At 40.0% G+C, this 19,596-nt stretch overlaps 1 protein-coding gene across 2 annotated transcripts in view; it reads right to left on the bottom strand.

The window, feature by feature from the left end:
- Window positions 1–434: 434 nt before the first annotated feature.
- syt14a (synaptotagmin XIVa) overlaps window positions 435–19,596 on the bottom strand; it is a 239,762-nt gene continuing 220,600 nt past the window's right edge. For both annotated transcript variants that reach the window (XM_029766857.1, XM_029766858.1), the window contains exon 9: window positions 435–1,335. In XM_029766857.1, the coding sequence (XP_029622717.1) occupies window positions 1,022–1,335 (314 nt within the window). In that variant the 3' untranslated portion in view covers window positions 435–1,021. The remainder of the gene's footprint in view (window positions 1,336–19,596) is intronic.

The following is a 19,596-nucleotide window of genomic DNA, read 5'->3' as shown; positions in this document are numbered from 1 at the left end:
CGCTGAAAAAGAGTCTTGGTGGTTCCAAACTTCTTCCATTTAAGAACGATGGATGCCACTGTGTTCTTGAGGACCTTCAATGCTGCAGACATTTTTTGGTAGCCTTCCCCAGATCTGTGCCTCGACACAATCCTGTCTCGGAACTCTATGGACAATTCCTTGGACCTTATGGCTTGGTTTTTGCTCTGATTTGCACTGTCAACTGTGAGACCTATATAGACAGGTGTGTGCCTTTCCAAATCATGTCCAATCAATTGAATTTACCACAGATGGACTCCAATCAAGTTGTAGTTATTTCTGTTTTTAATTTTTAATACATTTGCAAATATTTCTAAAAACCAGTTTTTGCTTTGTCATTATGGAATATTGTATATAGATTGATGAGGAACATTTTTTATTTAATCCATTTTAGAATAAGGTTGTAATGTAACAAAATGTGAAAAAAGTCAAGGGGTCTGAATACCTTCCAAATGCACTGTAAGTACTTAACAATGCGAAAGAGCACTGCTATTGTCAAGACAGAATGTATTCCTATTCCTCTCATTGTACAACTACGTGAGAGAATCGATGATTCATCCAGGTTTAGCATTAAACAGTGCAGATATGCGATACATACTGTATCTATCTTTGTTTCCCAAATACATGTGGAAACAATAGATGGAGCAGTAAGCACTTGAAGTAATATGGTCTCTTTCAATTACAGTACAGATTTTTGCACTGTAAAAATTTCACCCAATGTGTCCCAAGTGTGTCAAATTGTAAATGTGTTGCAACCATGACAAGATGCTATGACCCTGCAGGGAATTTCGTATCAGCTTTGACAAGTGTTCATCCTAATCAAAGACGATTTAAAACATCTGGCATATTAAGTAACACTGTCAAGTCATTTGCCATAGCCTAGACCACATAACACCACCCACCATGCCCAACCCATCAACCCAGTCCACATAAAGAATGTTTCACCTGAGCAGAGACACCTATGGGCTTAGCCCTGCCCCTGTTCCTCCTGTATTCTGTCGGTCTATGATTCCAAAAGACTGTGCCACCGGCAGACCTGCTGTCCTTTGGACTCTTTCATCTGGGTCCAGTGAGTGAGTTCCTCCTCTCCAGAGCTGTTGAGGCCTAGCGAGATCCAACCAATCATCTCCTTGCGCTTCATGCTGCGCTTGTTGTACACGGAGAGGATGAGCGTCACGTCTGATAGCTGGAAGAGGGCAACCTGGAAGACAAATGTCTCCTTGTATGTAGGATTGGGCTGGCCATGACAGATCGACGTCTTACACTTGGACATCTCCTGGCCCATTGAGTTCAATAAGGTCAGCTTGACATATGTATCTAAGAGGAAGAAATGGGGAGAATGATTAAGGACTGGAAACAAAACAATTCTATATCTCAAATGCTGAGATACAGCTTATAGTCCAAAAATAACAATTGTGTTAATTTTAGGAAATGCTAGCATTACATAATTTTTTATTCAAATTAATGAGTTAGATTTCTTGAGGGGTGACAAATATGAAAAAAAATGGGGGGGGGGGGGGTGACATACATAATACAATAAATGGATAAGCTACAGCACGGCAACATGCAAAACTGAACATACCCCATGGCAAAGCAATTACGGAAGCATAAAAAATGTATTAAATCATATCACTAAAGTTATTCCTAGATCATTCCTTATTCAATTACCTCCCAGAAAAACAATGTAGGGATTCAACTCCAACTATTAGAAAGTGAATATTCATCACTTACTTTATTTTGTATTTTATCTACAGGCAAAAAACCCTGAGACCACAACTGACGACATCCAAGGCTGCAATCCAAATTGGAAGAAACAGCGGCAAGCATAGCAATCACAAAGGCTTTGATCATGTTTCGCCTTTGGCCATAACCATTTTCCATAATGTTCCATATTTCTACTGCTGTGAATGAGCGGGTAAGGCATGAATTGACAGGGCTTTTATAACAATCAGTGCCAGCTGCTTTTGAATGTCTATACTGTAGCTCTTTGCCTTGAATTCAAAGATCTCTTGCGCTCTTTGACACTACCAAAATAGACTTAATTTTATTTTAGCTTGCTGTAGAATGGCTTAAACTGTAGAACTGTTGATGTCTTAAGAGGCCAATGGTGGTGGAGAAGTTATTCTACCATTGTCAATGAATGAGAGGGATTGGGACAGCTGATTAATGTGTCATTTCCATCCTCAACTACTGTGCACTCACAACTTTGCATACAAATTCAAAGCATAATTCATGGCCTGATTCTGACTTCACAGCTTTTAGATTTGTCAGTGTAGCCAGATGTTACTATTTCTGTAAAGTCAATCACGTCTGAATTTTGTCAATATTCAGAAGTCAAAAACTCCCCAGAACACCTGCTGACCGCACAAATAAATTCCCATGTGAAGAGCAATATACTGTAGCATCAAATGAATGTAATAGAGCAATTACAATGACTTTTGGTTGACTGATGAGGTATTTTACTGTTTTATTGTCAATAGATTTTCAGAAGCTTGAACTTCACTGGGAAAGCATTTACGCAAATCTCCAGAATTAACATATTGTAAAATACAACGTTACAATACTATAATAAAACAAAATTGTATGGAGAGACAGATAATTGTTATGAAGTACAGTGGGTTCCCAAAATGATTGACATCTTTGATAAAGATAAGCAATAATGACTGTATAAAATAAATAGTTCAAATACTGAGCTATATTGTATGCTCCAAAAAATTGGGAAATTACAATGAACAAAAATATAAATGCAACATGTAATGTGTTGGTCCCATGTTTCAATAGCTGAAATAAAAGATCCTAGAAATGTTCCATATGCACAAAAAGCTTATTTCTCACAAATTTCTAGCACAAATTGGTTTACATCCCTGTTAGTGAGCATTTTTCCATTGCCAAGATAATCCATCCACCTGACAGGTGTGGCATATCAAGAACCTGATTAAACAGCATGATCATTAGAGGTGCATCTTAAATAAAAGGACAATGAAAGGCCACTCTAAAATGTGCAGTTTTGTCACACAACACAATGTCACAGTTTTGAGGGAGTGTGCAATTGGCGTGCTGACTGCAGGAATGTCCACCAGAGCTTTTGTCAGTGAATTTTCTGTTCATTTCTCTACCATAAACCGCCTCCAACATCATTTTAAATAATTTGGCAGTACGCCCAACCGGCCTCACAACTGCAGATCACATGTATAGTGTCATGTTGGCGAGCAATTTGCTGATGTCAACATTTTGAACAGAGTGTTCCATGGTGGTGGTGGGGTTATGGTATGGGCAGGCATAAGTTATGGACAATGAACACAATTGCATTTTATCGATGGCAATTTGAATGCACAGATACCGCGCCATTCATCCACCGCCATAACCTCATGTTTCAGTATAATAATGCACCACCACATGCCGCAAGGATCTGTACACAATTCCTGGAAACTGAAATGTCCTAGTTCTTCCATGGCCTGCCTATTCACCAGACATGTCATCCATTGAGCATGTTTGGGATACTCTGGTTCGACATGTATGACAGCGTGTTTCAGTTCCCGTCAATATCCAGCAACTTCACACAGCCATTGAAGATGAGTGGGACAACATTTCACAGTCCACAATCAACAGCCTGATCAAATGTCATGCTGCATGAGGTAAATGGTGGTCACACCAGATACTGACTGGTGTTCTGATCCACGCCCATACCTTTTTTTTAAGGTATGTTTGACTAACAGATGCATATCTGTATTCCCAGTCATGTAAAATCCATAGATAAGGGCCTAATAAATGTATTTGAATTGACTGATTTCCTGATATGAACTGTAACTCAGCAAAATCTTTGAAATTGTAGCATGTTGCGTTCATGTTTTTGTTCAGTATATATTGTTTTATACTAATACAATTGCTCAGAGAAACAGATTTTGTATAACAAGTAATACTTTTTTTCTCAAAAAAGGTTGGGGGCTAAATTATTGACACCCCTAAAAATTATTATAAATAAGTAGTCAAAAGCTTAGTATTTGGTCCCACTTTCCTAGACTACATCAAGCTTGTGACTATAAACTTTGTTGGATGCATTGCAGTTTGTTGTGGTTGTGTTTCAGATTATTTTGTGCCCATTAGAAATGAATGGTAAATAATACGATAACAATAATAATAATCGTACAAAAAAAAGTATGAAAATGTATGCGGTCATAATTGTAAGTCACTCTGGTTAAGATCATCTGCTAAATTACAAAACATTTAAATAATGTATTGTGTCATCTTGGAATCACTTTTATTGTAAATAAGATAAGACACTTCTACATTAATGTGGCTGCTACCCTGTTTACGAATAATCCTGAATGAATCGTGAAAAATGATGAGTGAGACATTTACAGAGGGTCAAAGATCATACCCCCAAGACATGCTAACCTCCTCTGTTATTGGTAATGGTGAGTGGTTAGCATGTCTTGGGGGTATGATCTTCGACCCATACTCATCATTATTCACAGTTAATTCAGTATTATCCATAAGCATGGTAGGATCCACATTAATGTAGAAGTGTCTTATCTTACTCACAATAAAATCTTATTTAAACTCTGAGTAATTATATTAGTATAAAATAATATAATTTCCCAATTTTTGGAGCATACAATATAGCTCTGTACTTGAATTATTTGTTTTATACAGTGATTATTGCTCATCTTTATCAAGGGTGTCAATAACTCCGGACCCCACTGTAGAAAATGTGCCAAAAGACTGCATTGTTTGTTGAATGGCACCAGCACTCACTAGCATATCCCATTATGATATCACACAAGTCACCAAAAGCAAAAAGTTGGCCTGAATTACTCCTAATATGGAGAAGCAAGCTATCATGATTCCCACAACCCCACATACAATGAAAAAAAGCAGGGAGCAAGGCTCAGGGCTGGACGGGGAAATACATACATGAGAACAATCAGGAATGGGGAGTAAGTGAAAAATACACACACACACACACACACACACACACACACACACACACACACACACACACACACACACACACACACACACACACACACACACACACACACACACACACACACAGACAGACACTGATACATATACTGTTCAAAGCTTTGAATTAGCAATGTTCGGTAGCACTTTATAATAACTCCACGTAATAAAGTATTTATAATGGATTAGTAAATAGTTTATTCCTCATTTATGAATCATTACTCCCACATTTGTAAATGTTAGTAATGTAGTTATTCACACATTTATAAACAACGTTTAAAATATAAGATAATTAATAAGATATTTAATATAGGTCCCTATAAACCATTTACTACTCATTAGTGCACTAAATCTAGCAGATTCATTACTAACCAACAACAGCTGCAAATTCCAATAAAAACAACATAATGTTTTGAAGTTCACTTTCCTTGCTTTGTTTAACCACACTATCATGAATCAAGCAAAGAAGTTTTGTGAGTCAGAGAGCAGTATTTATTTAGTTTCATAGAACAAACGTACATCGCATTCGGAAAGTATTCATACCCCTTGACTTTTTCCACATTTTGTTACGTTACAGCCTTATTCTAAAATGGATTAAATTGCTTTATTCTTCGTCAATCTACACACAATACCCCAATGACAAAGCAAAAACAGGTTTTTGTATTTACATAAGTATTCAGACACTTTACTCAGTACTGAAGCACCTTTTATAGCCTAGAGTCTTCTTGGATATGAAGCTACAAGCTCGGCACACCTGTATTTGGGGAGTTTTTCCCATTCTTCACTGCAGATCCTCTCAAGATCTGTCAGGTTGGATGGAGAGCGTCGCTGCACAGCTATTTTCAGGTCTCTCCAGAAATGTTTGATCGGGTTCATGTCCAGGCTCTGGCTGGACCACTCAAGGACAGTCAGATTTGTCCCGAAGCCACTCCTGCACATTCTTGGCTGTGTGCTTATGGTCATTGTCCTGTTGGAAGGTAAAACCTTCACCCCAGTCTGAGGTCTTGAGCGCTCTGGAGCAGGTTTTCCATCAAGAATCTCTCTGTAATTTACTCCGTTCATCTTTTCCTCAATCCTGACCAGTCTCCCAGTCCCTGCCGCTGAAAAACACATTAAGGATGGTGCCAGGTTTCCTCCAGACGTGACACTTGGCATTCAGGGCAAAGACTTCAATCTTGGTTTCATCAAACCAGAGAATCTTGTTTCTCATGGTCTGAGTCCTTTAGGTGCCTTTTTGGCAAACTCCAAGCGGGCTGTCATGTGCCTTTTACTGAGGAGTGGCTTCAGTCTGGCCACTCTAGCATAAAGGCCTGATTGGTGGAGTGCTGCAGGGATGGTTTCCTATTAGAAGGTTCTACCATCTCTACAGAGGAACTCTGGAGCTCTGTCAGAGTGACCATAGGGGCCTCAGACTGGGGCAAAGGTTCACCTTCCACCAAGGCCCTTCTCCCCTGATTGCTCAGTGTGGCTAGGGGCCAGATCTAGGTGGAGTCTTGGTGGTTCCAAACTTCTTCCATTTAAGAATGATGGAGGCCACTGTCTTCTTGGGGACCTTCGATGTTTCAGAAATGTTTTGCTACCCTTCTCCAGATCTGTGCCTTGACACAATCCTGTCTCTGTGCTCTAAGGACAATTCCCTTGGTTTTGGCTCTGACATGCACTGTCATCTGTGGGACCTTATATAGACAGGTATGTGCATTTCTAAATCATCTCAAAGATTATCAATGGAAACAGGATGCACCTGAGCCCAATTTCGAGTCTCATAGTAAAGGGTCTGAATACTTTTGTAAATAATGTTATTCTGTTTTTTATTTGCAAAAAATCATTTATGTATGTACAGTACCAGTCAAAAGTTGACACCTACTCATTCAAGGGTTTTTCTTTATTTTCACTATTTTCTACATTGTAGAATAATAGTGAAGACATCAAAACTATGAAATAACACATATGGAATCATATAGTAACCAAAAAAAACAAATCAAAATACTTTTGTATATTTGAGATTCTTCAAAGTAGCCACCCTTTGCCTTGATGACAGCTTTGCACACTCTTGACATTCTCTCAACCAGCTTCACCTGGAATGCTTTTCCGACAGTCTTGAAGGAGTTCCCACATATGCTGAGCACTTGTTGGATGCTTTTCGTTCACCCTGCGGTCCAACTTATCCCAAATCATCTCAATTGGGTTGAGGTCGGGTGATTGTGAAGGACAGGTGATGCAGCACTCCATCACTCTTCTTCTTGGTCAAATAGCACATACACAGCCTGGAGGTGTGTTGGGTCATTGTCCTGTTGAAAAACAAATGATAGTCCCACAAAGCACAAGCCAGAAGGGATGACGTATCACTGCAGAATCCTGTGGTAGCCATGCTGGTTAAGTGTGCCTTGAATTCTAAATAAATCACAGACAGTGTCACCAGCAAAGCACCCCCACACCATCACACCTCCTCCATGCTTCACTGTGGAAACTACACATGCGGAGATAATCTGTTCCCCTACTCTGCGTCTCACAAAAACCCGGTGGTTGGAACCAAAAATCTCAAATTTGGACTCATTAGACCAAAGGACAGATTTCCACCGGTCTAATGTCCATTGCTCGTGTTTCTTGGCCCAAGCAAGTCTCTTATTTTTATTGGTGTCCTTTAGTTGTGGTTTCTTTGCGGCAATTCGATCATGAAGGCCTGATTCACGCAGTCTCCTCTGAACAGTTGAGATATGTCTGTTACTTTTATTTATTTGGGCTGCAATTTCTGAGGATGGTAACTCTAATGAACTTGTCCTCTGCAGCAGAGGTAACTCTGGACTTTCTTTCCTGTGGTGGTCATCATGACAGCCAGTTACATAATAGCACTTGATGGTTTTGCAACTGCACTTGAAGAAACTTTCAAAGTTCTTGAAATTTTACAGCTTGACTGACCTTTATGTCTTAAAGTAATGATGGACTGTTGTTTCTCATTGTTCTTGCCATAATATGGACCTGATCTTTTATATACCACCCCTACCTTGTCACAACACAACTGACTGGCTCAAAGGCAGGAAATGGTTGAGAGATTGCCAAGAGTGTGCAAAGCTGTCATCAAGGCAAAGGGTGGCTACTTTGAATAATCTAAAATATAAAATATATTTTTATTTGTTTAACACTTTCTTGGTTACTACATGATTCCATATGTGTTATATGTCTTCACTACTATTCTACAATGTAGAACATAGTAAAAATAAAGAAAAACTCTGGAATGAGTACGTGTTTCCAAACTTTTGACTGGCACTGTATATATATATTTTTTTATACAAAAGCGAAAATAGTTGTTGCATAAGTATTCAGCCCCTTTGTCTAGGCAAGCCTAGTTCAGGAGTAAAGTTTGGCTTAACAAAATCACATAATAAGTTATATGGTCTCACTCTGTGTGAAATAATAGGGGTTGACATGATTTTGAGTGACTAAACCTTTCTCTGTCCCTCAGTCAGGTATTTAATACTAAGCACATATTTAACTACAAAGACCAGGGAGCTTTTTGAAAGCCTCAAAAAGAAAGGCAGTGATTGGTGGATGGGTAACAAAAACAAAATTAGACAATGAATATCTCTTTAATCATGGTCAAGTTAATAATTATGATGTGGATTATGTATTAAACCACCCAGACACATAAAAGATACAGTGTCCTTCTGAACTGATCTTCAGAACAGGAATTAAACTGTTCAGGGATGTTATCATGAGGCCATTGGTGATTTTAAAACAGCTACAGAGTTCAATGGCTTAATGGGAGAAAACTGAGGATGGATCAATAACATTCTAGTTACTCCACAATAATGACCTAAATGAGAGTGAAAAAAAGTGAAAAGAAGAATACAAATATACAGAAAAAACCTATTCCAAAACATGCATCTTGTATGCAACAAGGCATTAAAGTAATATTGTATAAAAACACAGCAAAGGAATACACTTTTTTTGCAAATGGAACAAAACACATCACCGAATAACTGCCTCCTTACTTACAAGCATGCATCACTGTATGGGTACGCTTGACATCGGCAAACACTGGGGAGAGTTTTAGGATAAAAATGAACGTAATGGAGCTAAGCACAGGCAAAATACTAGAGGAACCTTTCAGCAGGACAATAACCTACAACACAAGGCCAAATCTACACTGGAGTTGCTTACCAAGGACACCGTGAATGTTCCTGAGTGGAAAAGTAAGTCTTGACTTAATTCTCCTTAAAAATCCGTCGCAAGACTTGAGCATTGCTGTCTAGCCATGATCCCCAACATCTTGACAGAGCTTGAATAGTTTTTAAAAGAATATTTTACAATCCAGGTGTGCAAATGTCCTATATGCTTATCCAAGAGGACTCACAGCTGTATCCGATGCAAAAGGTGTTTCTAACATGTATTGACTCAGGGAGCTGAATGCTTATGCTCCAGGGAGCTGAAAACTTATGCAATGACTATATTTTAGTTATTTCATATATATATATATATATATATATATATATATATATATATATATATATATATATATACTGCTCAAAAAAATAAAGGGAAGACTTAAACAACACATCCTAGATCTGAATGAAAGAAATAATCTTATTAAATACTTTTTTCTTTACATAGTTGAATGTGCTGACAACAAAATCACACAAAAATAATCAATGGAAATCCAATTTATCAACCCATGGAGGTCTGGATTTGGAGTCACACTCAAAATTAAAGTGGAAAACCACACTACAGGCTGATCCAACTTTGATGTAATGTCCTTAAAACAAGTCAAAATGAGGCTCAGTAGTGTGTGTGGCCTCCACGTGCCTGTATCACCTCCCTACAACGCCTGGGCATGCTCCTGATGAGGTGGCGGATGGTCTCCTGAGGGATCTCCTCCCAGACCTGGACTAAAGCATCCGCCAACTCCTGGACAGTGTGGTGCAACGTGGCGTTGGTGGATGGAGCGAGACATGATGTCCCAGATGTGCTCAATTGGATTCAGGTCTGGGGAACAGGCGGGCCAGTCCATAGCATCAATGCCTTCCTCTTGCAGGAACTGCTGACACACTCCAGCCACATGAGGTCTAGCATTGTCTTGCATTAGGAGGAACCCAGGGCCAACCGCACCAGCATATGGTCTCACAAGGGGTCTGAGGATCTCATCTCGGTACCTAATGGCAGTCAGGCTACCTCTGGCGAGCACATGGAGGGCTGTGCGGCCCCCCAAAGAAATGCCACCCAACACCATGACTGACCCACCACCAAAACGGTCATGCTGGAGGATGTTGCAGGCAGCAGAACGTTCTCCACGGCGTCTCCAGACTCTGTCACGTCTGTCACGTGCTCAGTGTGAACCTGTTTTCATCTGTGAAGAGCACAGGGCGCCAGTGGCGAATTTGCCAATCTTGGTGTTCTCTGGCAAATGCCAAACGTCCTGCACGGTGTTGGGCTGTAAGCACAACCCCCACCTGTGGACGTCGGGCCCTCATACCACCCTCATGGAGTCTGTTTCTGACCGTTTGAGCAGACACATGCACATTTGTGGCCTGCTGGAGGTCATTTTGCAGGGCTCTGGCAGTGCTTCTCCTGCTCCTCCTTGCACAAAGGCGGAGGTAGCGGTCCTGCTGCTGGGTTGTTGCCCTCCTACGGCCTCCTCCACGTCTCCTGATGTACTGGCCTGTCTCCTGGTAGCGCCTCCATGCTCTGGACACTACGCTGACAGACACAGCAAACCTTCTTGCCACAGCTCGCATTGATGTGCCATCCTGGATGAGCTGCACTACCTGAGCCACTTGTGTGGGTTGTAGACTCCGTCTCATGCTACCACTAGAGTGAAAGCACCGCCAGCATTCAAAAGTGACCAAAACATCAGCCAGAAAGCATAGGAACTGAGAAGTGGTCTGTGGTCCCCACCTGCAGAACCACTCCTTTATTGGGGGTGTCTTGCTAATTGCCTATAATTTCCACCTGTTGTCTATTCCATTTGCACAACAGCATGTGAAATGTATTGTCAATCAGTGCTGCTTCCTAAGTGGACAGTTTTATTTCACAGAAGTGTGATTGACTTGGAGTTACATTGTGTTGTTTAAGTGTTCCCTTTATTTTTTTGAGCAGTGTATATACAGTTGAAGTCGGAAGTTTACATACACCTTAGCCAAATACATTTAAACTCAGTTTTTCACAATTCCTGACATTTAATCCTTGTAAAAATTCCCTGTGTTAGGTCAGTTAAGATTATCTGAAGAATGTGAAATGTCAGAATAATAGTAGAGAGAATGATTTACATAAGCTTTAATTTCTTTCATCACATTCCCAGTGGGTCAGAAGTTTACATACACTCAATTTGTGCGTATGTAAACAATGCCTTTAAATTGTTTAACATTGCCTTTAAATAACAATTTAACTTGGGTGAAACGTTTCGGGTAGCCTTCCACAAGCTTCCCACAACAAGTTGGGTGAATTTTGGCCCATTCCTCCTGACAGAGCTGGTGTAACTGAGTCAGGCCTCCTTGCTCGCACAGGCTTTTTTAGTTCTGCCCACAAATTTTCTATATGATTGAGGTCAGGGCTTTGTGATGGCCACTCCAATACCTTGACTTTGTTGTCCTTAAGCCATTTTGCCACAACTTTGGAACTATGCTTGGGGTCATTGTCCATTTGGAAGTCCCATTTGCGACCAAGCTTTAACTTCCTGACTGATGTCTTGAGATGTTGCTTCAATATATCCACATAATTTTCCTCACTCATGATGCCATCTATTTTTGGAAGTGCACCAGTCCCTCCTGCAGCAAAGCACCACCACAACATGATACTGCCACCCCCGTGCTTCACGGTTGGGATGGTGTTCTTCAGCTGGCAAGCCTCCCCCGTTTTCCTCCAAACATAACGATGGTCATTATGGCCAAACAGTTCTATTTTTGTTTCATCAGACCAGAGGACATTTCTCCAAAAAGTACGATCTTTGTCCCCATGTGCAGTTGCAAACAGTAGTCTGGCTTTTTTATGGCGGTTTTGGAGCAGTGGCTTCTTCCTTGTTGAGCGGCCATTCAGGTTATGTCGACATAGGACTCGTTTTACTTTGGATATAGATACTTTTGTACCTGTTGACTCTAGCATCTTCACAAGGTCCTTTGCTGTTGTTCTGGGATGGATTTGCACTTTTCGCACCAAAGTACATTCATCTTTAGCAGACAGAACACGTCTCCTTCCTGAGTGGTATGACGGCTGTGTGGTCCCATGGTGTTTATACTTGCGTACAATTGTTTGTACAGATGAACGTGGTACCTTCAGACATTTGGAAATTGGTCCCAAGGATGAACCAAACTTGTGGAGGTCTCAGCTGATTTCTTTTGATTTTCCCATGATGTCAAGAAAAGAGGCACTGAGTTTGAAGGTAGGCCAAGAAATACATCCACAGGTACTCCTCCAATTGACTCAAATGATGTCAATTAGCCTATCAGAAGCTTCTAAAGCCATGACATAATTTTCTGGAATTTTACAAGCTGTTTAAAAGGCACAGTCAACTTAGTGTAAGTAAACTTCTGACACACTGGAATAGTGATACAGTGAATTATAAGTGAAATAATCTGTCTGTAAACAATTTTGGAAAAAATTACTTGTGTCATGCACAAAGTAGATGTCCTAACAAACTTGCCAAATCTATAGTTTCTTAACAAGAAATTTGTTGTGGTTGAAAAACGAGTTTTAATGACTACAACCTAAGTGTATGTAAACTTCCGACTTCAACTGTATATATATATATATATATATATAAATATAGTTTGATTTTTTTCTTCCCAAAAAATATAATTAAATCAATTTTAATCCCACTTTGTAACACAATAAAATGTGAAGAAATCCAATCGATGGTGGGCCGAAGCCGAAAAAAGTGAAGTTGATCGATCCATGTTGAGGGAGGAGCAGAGTTTTTGTATATGACAGTAAAACATTCTTATGATGACAAAAATGTGTTGGCACCTTCAGTTCTTGCACATTTTCTCATAAAAAGTATATTTCAACACTATCTGCTCAGGCAAATTTGCCAAACTGCTAACCTTGGAACCAATCAACTGCTATACCTAGAACCAATCAGAACTCTCTGTAGCTGTAGGTTTTAAGAAACTTTATTTTATTTAACCAGTTAAGTCAGTTAAGAACAAATTCACTATTTACAATGATGGCCTACCCCAGCCAAACCCGGACGATGCTGGGCCAATTGTGAACCGCCCTATAAGACTCCCAATCACAGCCGGTTGTCATACAGCCTGGAATCAAACCGGGGTCTGTAGTGATGCCTCTAGCACTGAGACGCAATGCCTTAGACCACTGTGCCACTCAGGAGCCCCCTATTCAATCATACACTTTGCATAGAAACCCATATAAAAACATGTAGATGTGTGTGTAATGTATGCTAGAATGGAGGTTTAAAAATGACAGCTGCATACAGTGCATTTGGAAATTGTTCAGACCCCTTCCCTTTTTTGCCATTTTTTTGGTTTACAGCCTTATTCTAAAATGTATTAAATAAAAAATAATCCTCATCAATCTACCAACAATACCCCATAATGACAAAGCGAAAACAGATTTTTAGACATCTTTGCAAATGTATTAAAAATAAAAAATGTATTCAGACCCTTTAAACCAAGCCATGAGGTTGAAGGAATTGTCTGTAGAGCTCCGAGACAGGACTGTGTTGAGGCACAGATCTGGGAAAGGGTACCAAAAAATGTCTGCAGCATTGAAGGTCCCGAAGAACACAGGGGCCTCCATCATTCTTAAATGGATGTTTAGAACCACCAAGACTCTTCTTAGAGCTTGCCACCCGGCCAAACTGAGTAATCGTGGAAGAAGGGCAGAGCTCCAGAGTTCCTCTGTGGAGATGGGAGAACCTTCCAGAAGGACAACCATCTCTGCAGGAGCAACAACATCTCAGCCGCGAAATGGTAGGCCACACAAACTCACAGAACGGGACCGCCGAGTTCTGAAACGAGTAGCGAGTAAAAATCGTCTGTCCTCGGTTGCAAAACTCACTCTGAGTTCCAAACTGCCTCTGGAAGCAACGTCAGTACAATAACTGTTCGTCGGGAGCTTCATGAAATGGGTTTCCATGGCCGAGCAGCAGCACACAAGCCTAAGATCACCAATGCACAATGCCAAGCGTTGGCTGGAGTGGTGTAAAGCTCGCCATCATTGGACTCTGGAATAGTGGAAAGTGACGAATCACGCTTCACCATCTGGCTGTCCAATGGATGAATCTGGTTTTGGCGGATGCCAGGAGAACGCTACCTGCCCCAATGCATAGTGTTAACTGTAAAGTTTGGTGGAGTAGGAATAATGGTCTGGGGCTGTTTTTCATGGTTCGGGCTCAGTCCCTTAGTTCCAGTGAAGGGAAATCTTAATGCCACAGCATACAAAGACATTCTAGATGATTCTGTGCTTCCAACTTTGTGGCAACAGTTTGGGGAAGGCCCTTTCCTGTTTCAGCATGACAATGCCACCGTGCACAAAGTGAGGTCCATACAGAAATTGCAGAGAGCCTTGACCTCAAACCCATCAAACACCTTTGGGATGAATTGGAATGCTGACTGCGAGCCAGGCCTAATCACCCAACATCAGTGCCCGACCTCACTAACGCTCCTGTGGCTGAATGGAAGCAAGTCCCTGCAGCAATGTTCCAACATATTGTTTCATGTGAGACAAAAATAAAATAATGAATAAAATAAATCATCACAGCAAAGGAATGTAGTTTGTGAGCTAGAAAATGAACATCCTGACAGTCTGAGGCAGGGTGCTCTGCAATCCTCTGACTAACTATTGACAGGGATAATAATGTGGCATTTTTTATTTGTCAGTATGAATGAAATGGGTCCTGCCGTGATGACTGTATTAGATTTACACTACTTGTCTTATAGATTTTTGTAGTCTTAAATTATTACTGGAAATAAACTGTTAGCTAAAATGTTCCTTTTTCCGGAATGACATGCTAGCTAGTGATAAAGCTATCTGCTCCTGCTAGCAAGCAGCAGTTCTACTTGTTGTAACTAGCTAGCTAACTAGTAAGCTAGCTACATTATTAACATTGCCGTGTTCTACGTTGGGAGTAATTGTACAGCTTGCATTGATGGTATCACGTTTCTTCTGGTATACTTTACCTGATAGCAGTTTGTCGAACGAAGAACTATCTCGAGATGTCAGCAGCTGTCTACTACTGTACCTTAGATACAGATAATGTGATTGGCAGACGTGATCAGCAGAGATAGTACCATATATAGTACAGAGTTTTGATTGGTTCACAGTTTAGTACTCTACGGCGTTTGCCTGTCCAACTAGCAGACATAATAATAAGTATTTTGAAACAAATTGCAAGAATTGACATTTCCAACAAAAGACAGAGATTGATCATCTTGAAAACTAAAGCATATAGCTTGCTACGGCCCACCACCTAAAAGGGGTCTGAATACTTTTGCAAGGCACCGTAAAATTGAAATGTTGCTACATTTGCAGATAAAATTCTAATTTACTCAACCTTTTAAGTATTTTATGTGGCCTCATCTTAATTTTGGCCTTTTATACGTTATACATACTTTATAAATGTTTTGAGTGTTGTTGATATATAAAATTGTTGATATATTTCTTTTAACATCCAGTGTTGTGTGCTTATTCTTTTACCAATGATATGTTCTAGGCCAGGGGTGGGCAATGATTTTGGCTTGATGGCCACATTGGGATTTCCAAATTCAGAGGAGGGACAATTTTTTTGCGACCAATTTCTTAGTCAAAAGCAATTTGCAGCCTAGAAAAAAGCAGTTACTTGAAAACATATGGGTCCATTATAATTTCTACATACTTTATATCTAGTGTCAGACGTTCAAGAGTGGCCTGTAGTGTTTTGCTAACCCAAAATAATCACCCATCCCCCCAAATAAAGTTTTTACTCAAACCTCCCCCGTATGTTGTCCACCACTGTTTTAGGCTATTTGGAGACCTTAAGGAGCATCTACCAATGGCATGTCCATATTTTTGTGAGAAATTACACTGGTCACTCAAAACATTTATAAAGTACTTATAAAGTATAAATAGCCCACACTTTAGATGAGGCCATGCAACAACGCTTAACTAATGATTATTAAATAGTTTATAAGGACCTAAATTAAATGTTATGAATGGAGTAATGATTAATAAATTATGAATAAACAATTTACAAATCCATAATAAATGCTTTATTACATGGAGTTATTATAAAGTGCTACCCAATGTTCTTCATGGATGAGTCATTTTTACATTTTAGTCATTTAGCAGATGCTCTTATCCAGAGCGACTTACAGGAGCAATTGGGGTTAAGTGACTAGCTCAAGGGCATATTGACAGATTTTTCACCTAGTCGGCTCGGGGATTCAAACCAGCGCCCTTTCAGTTACTGGCCCAATGTTCTTAACCGCTAGGCTACCTGCTGCATTATATGCAGTATGATAAGGTTAACAAATTAAGGCCAAGTATTGCCTATATCTGGTCCTAGTCAGTGATCTTTATCGTTTGTGGTTGGGTGACATTTAATATAATGGTGAGCTGTAGGTTTTTTGGTACATTTTGTAGGTTTTCTCATCTTAGATGTGCCACTGTCAAATCACAATTATTCAACTCACATTTACTAAGAATTGACATTGAAAATGTATGTATTTTATTGGCAGCCTGACAACCTGCATCCATGAGAATACATTGCGACTTTCTAGTCTACTTACATCTCAGTGCAGAGAGAGAGAGAGAAAGAAAGAACGAAAGAAAACTAATGAAAGACAGAAACAGAGACAGACAGAGACAGATAGACAGTGTCCAACACTGATAGTTGGGAGCTGGCAGACACCTCAGTCTGCTAGCCAAAGAGACTCACCTCTGATAATATAAACCTGGCCACCTATCAAGTGTTTTAGACAACAGAACAGCCCATCTGACAACAAGGGTTGGTAAGCAGTAAGAGAAACAATGGACCAAGATGTCAATAGTTGGGGTGAGAGAGTTCAGGAGCAGACAAAACAAAGAGAGAGAAAGTGGGAACACAAACAACAGCAGGAGAGAGAAACAGGGTCAGAAGGTCATCAGTATCACACAAACTTGCTGGAGCCTCTGGTCATTTTTTGGAGTTGGAAGGGAGATGAAGGGTAAAGGGGGTAAAAACAGGGGGACAGTTTGCAGCAAGGTAGTGCTCAGACAACTTCATATGGCCTACATATTTGATAATTTCCTGAAATTAAAGAGGTACATGAACTAAATATTTTCAATTGTGGCATGATAATAATAAAACAATAGGAAATGTCAATTTTCAGGGGTAGGGGGTCCCTCGCACTAGCGGTTCTGGGGGGGGCCAGTGCCCCAGTGACAACAATTTTGGACCCCCTTGTGGCCCCCCTAAATGTGGAGTATGAAATAATTTTTACATAACTAAATTTGCTATCGTTCTTTTTTTACATTCGTTATTAGACAGTGGCAACGATGATGATTATGAACATGGTCTTTTGCCTGCTAATGCCTGCAATGCAGTGAAGGAAACAATATGACAACAGTAACGTCTAATGTAACTGCCCCTCTAACAGTACAACTGGCCCCAGCTTGGCCCCCCCAGTTGAAATGGTCTAGAACCGCCATTGGTCCCTCGATGACATGATCTTGCAAGGAATTTGATGGATGTGACCCAAGACACACTAACCTGAGATGTAGGTAATATTATTGTCAAACTCAAGTTCATTCTTTTTGACATGAATCAAAAAGAACTATAACTTATACAATATGTTCTTCAAAAACAGAGTTTACCCTGAATGCGAAGGCCGGGATATTGGTTTTGTCCAAATACCCGTACTTGGGTTCTAAATAGCAGGGATTTTGGGTACGCAAAAATAGAAAGCTTTATATTATGTACAATTTTCAAAATGTTGTATGCTTTAAATGCCAGAATGTCTTACTAATTTTGTCTTTTCATCTAGTAGAATGAACGAATAGCGGGATTCAACTGCATTATTTTATCGAACCTTTATTTATTCAGTGGAACCCATTGAGACCAGGGTCTCATTTACAATTGTGCCCTGAAGACAACAATTCAACAATATCAATGGATATTTCCAATAAAATACAAATAAAACAACAATTTATAAATTCAGCACCACAATTTCAACAATACATACACATGTTTATACTCAATCAAAACAATTACAACTCTCATTTAACACATTCATCACCAGATTCCTAAACTGCTGTAGGGAATCAAGAGCCTTATAGGCCATTCCAAAACTTTTCCTAGCTCCGTGGAGACTAGTGGGACTTCAAGAGTTAATTAACCCTGTGTCACGCCCTGACCTGAGAGAGCCTTTTTTATGTCTCTATTTAGGTTTGGTCAGGGTGTGATTTGGGTGGGCATTCTATGTCCGTTTTTCTATGCTTTGTATTTCTTTGTTTTGGCCTGGTATGGCTCTCAATCAGGGACAGCTGTATATCGTTGTCGCTGATTGGGAGTCATACTTAGGCAGCCTGTTTTCCTTTGGGGTTTGTGGGTAGTTAATTTTCTTTTTATTGTTTTGTTATACCTGACAGAACTGTTTGGCTGCCATTTTCTTGTTTTGTTCAAAGTGTCTCGATTACAATTAAATATGAGCACACAACACGCTGCGCCTTGGTCTACTTCTTCAGACAGCCGTTACACCCTGTAAATGGGTTTGGTGCCTCATATTTTTATTTATATTTTTTAGGCAAGATAAGCTGGAAGCTTGTGCAGCGGAGCTTTGTAAACAAAAAGGGATTCATGAAGTGATCTTCCGATCTTCTGATACAGGATGCAAGGATGTGTACTAAACCTGTAAACCTGTCACTTGTGATAAAGTGAAGAGCGCTGTGGTAAACGGCATCTAAGGGTTTTAGAGTAGTGGCTGCTGCATTGTGATAGATGGTGTCACCATAGTTGAGAACTGGCAGGACGGTTGGCTGTACAATCTGCTTCCTGGTGTTAAGGGAAAGGCATGATCCATGAAAAAAAGCTCACTTTAAATCCGTATGTTTTTTTAAAGTTAAATCTTTGTCAATCCAAATGCCCTGGGCCCGATTTCCCAAAAGTATCATAAGGCTACGTTCATCGTTAGAACCTTTGTAGGAGCATCGTTAAATCTTCGAGCTGTTTCCTAAATCATCTGTGGTAACTTTACAAGGATTAGCCACACCCGTTTCAATGTTTATTGCCTTGCAAACTACAAAATAAAGCCATGTACAAACGGTAGAAAACAGGAGTGCGATATACGCAACTCAACATGAGGTAGAGTCCCATTAATGCTGTGCCAAATCTGGGTGATGACATCACAGGCATATAAAGGTCACGGTCAACACCAATGTCCATGATAACCATACTCCCATGAATAGTAATTTTTACCTGGACTATCCGGTGCCCCCGCACATTGACTCTGTACCTGTATATTGTCTTGTTATTGTTATTTTACTGTTGCTCTTTAACTACTTGTTACTTTTATCTCTTATTCTTATTCATATTTTTTAAACAGCATTCTTGGTTAGGGGCTTGTAAGTAAGAATTTCACTGTAAGGCATACACCTATTGTATTCGGCGCATGTGCCTAATAACATTTGATTTGATTTGATAGTAATAAT

Source organism: Salmo trutta, chromosome 12 (assembly GCF_901001165.1).
Source record: "Salmo trutta chromosome 12, fSalTru1.1, whole genome shotgun sequence".
Taxonomy (NCBI): Eukaryota; Metazoa; Chordata; class Actinopteri; order Salmoniformes; family Salmonidae; genus Salmo; species Salmo trutta.
Note: the sequence above shows the minus strand (reverse complement) of the source record. Positions and strands in the feature narration are given on the sequence as shown.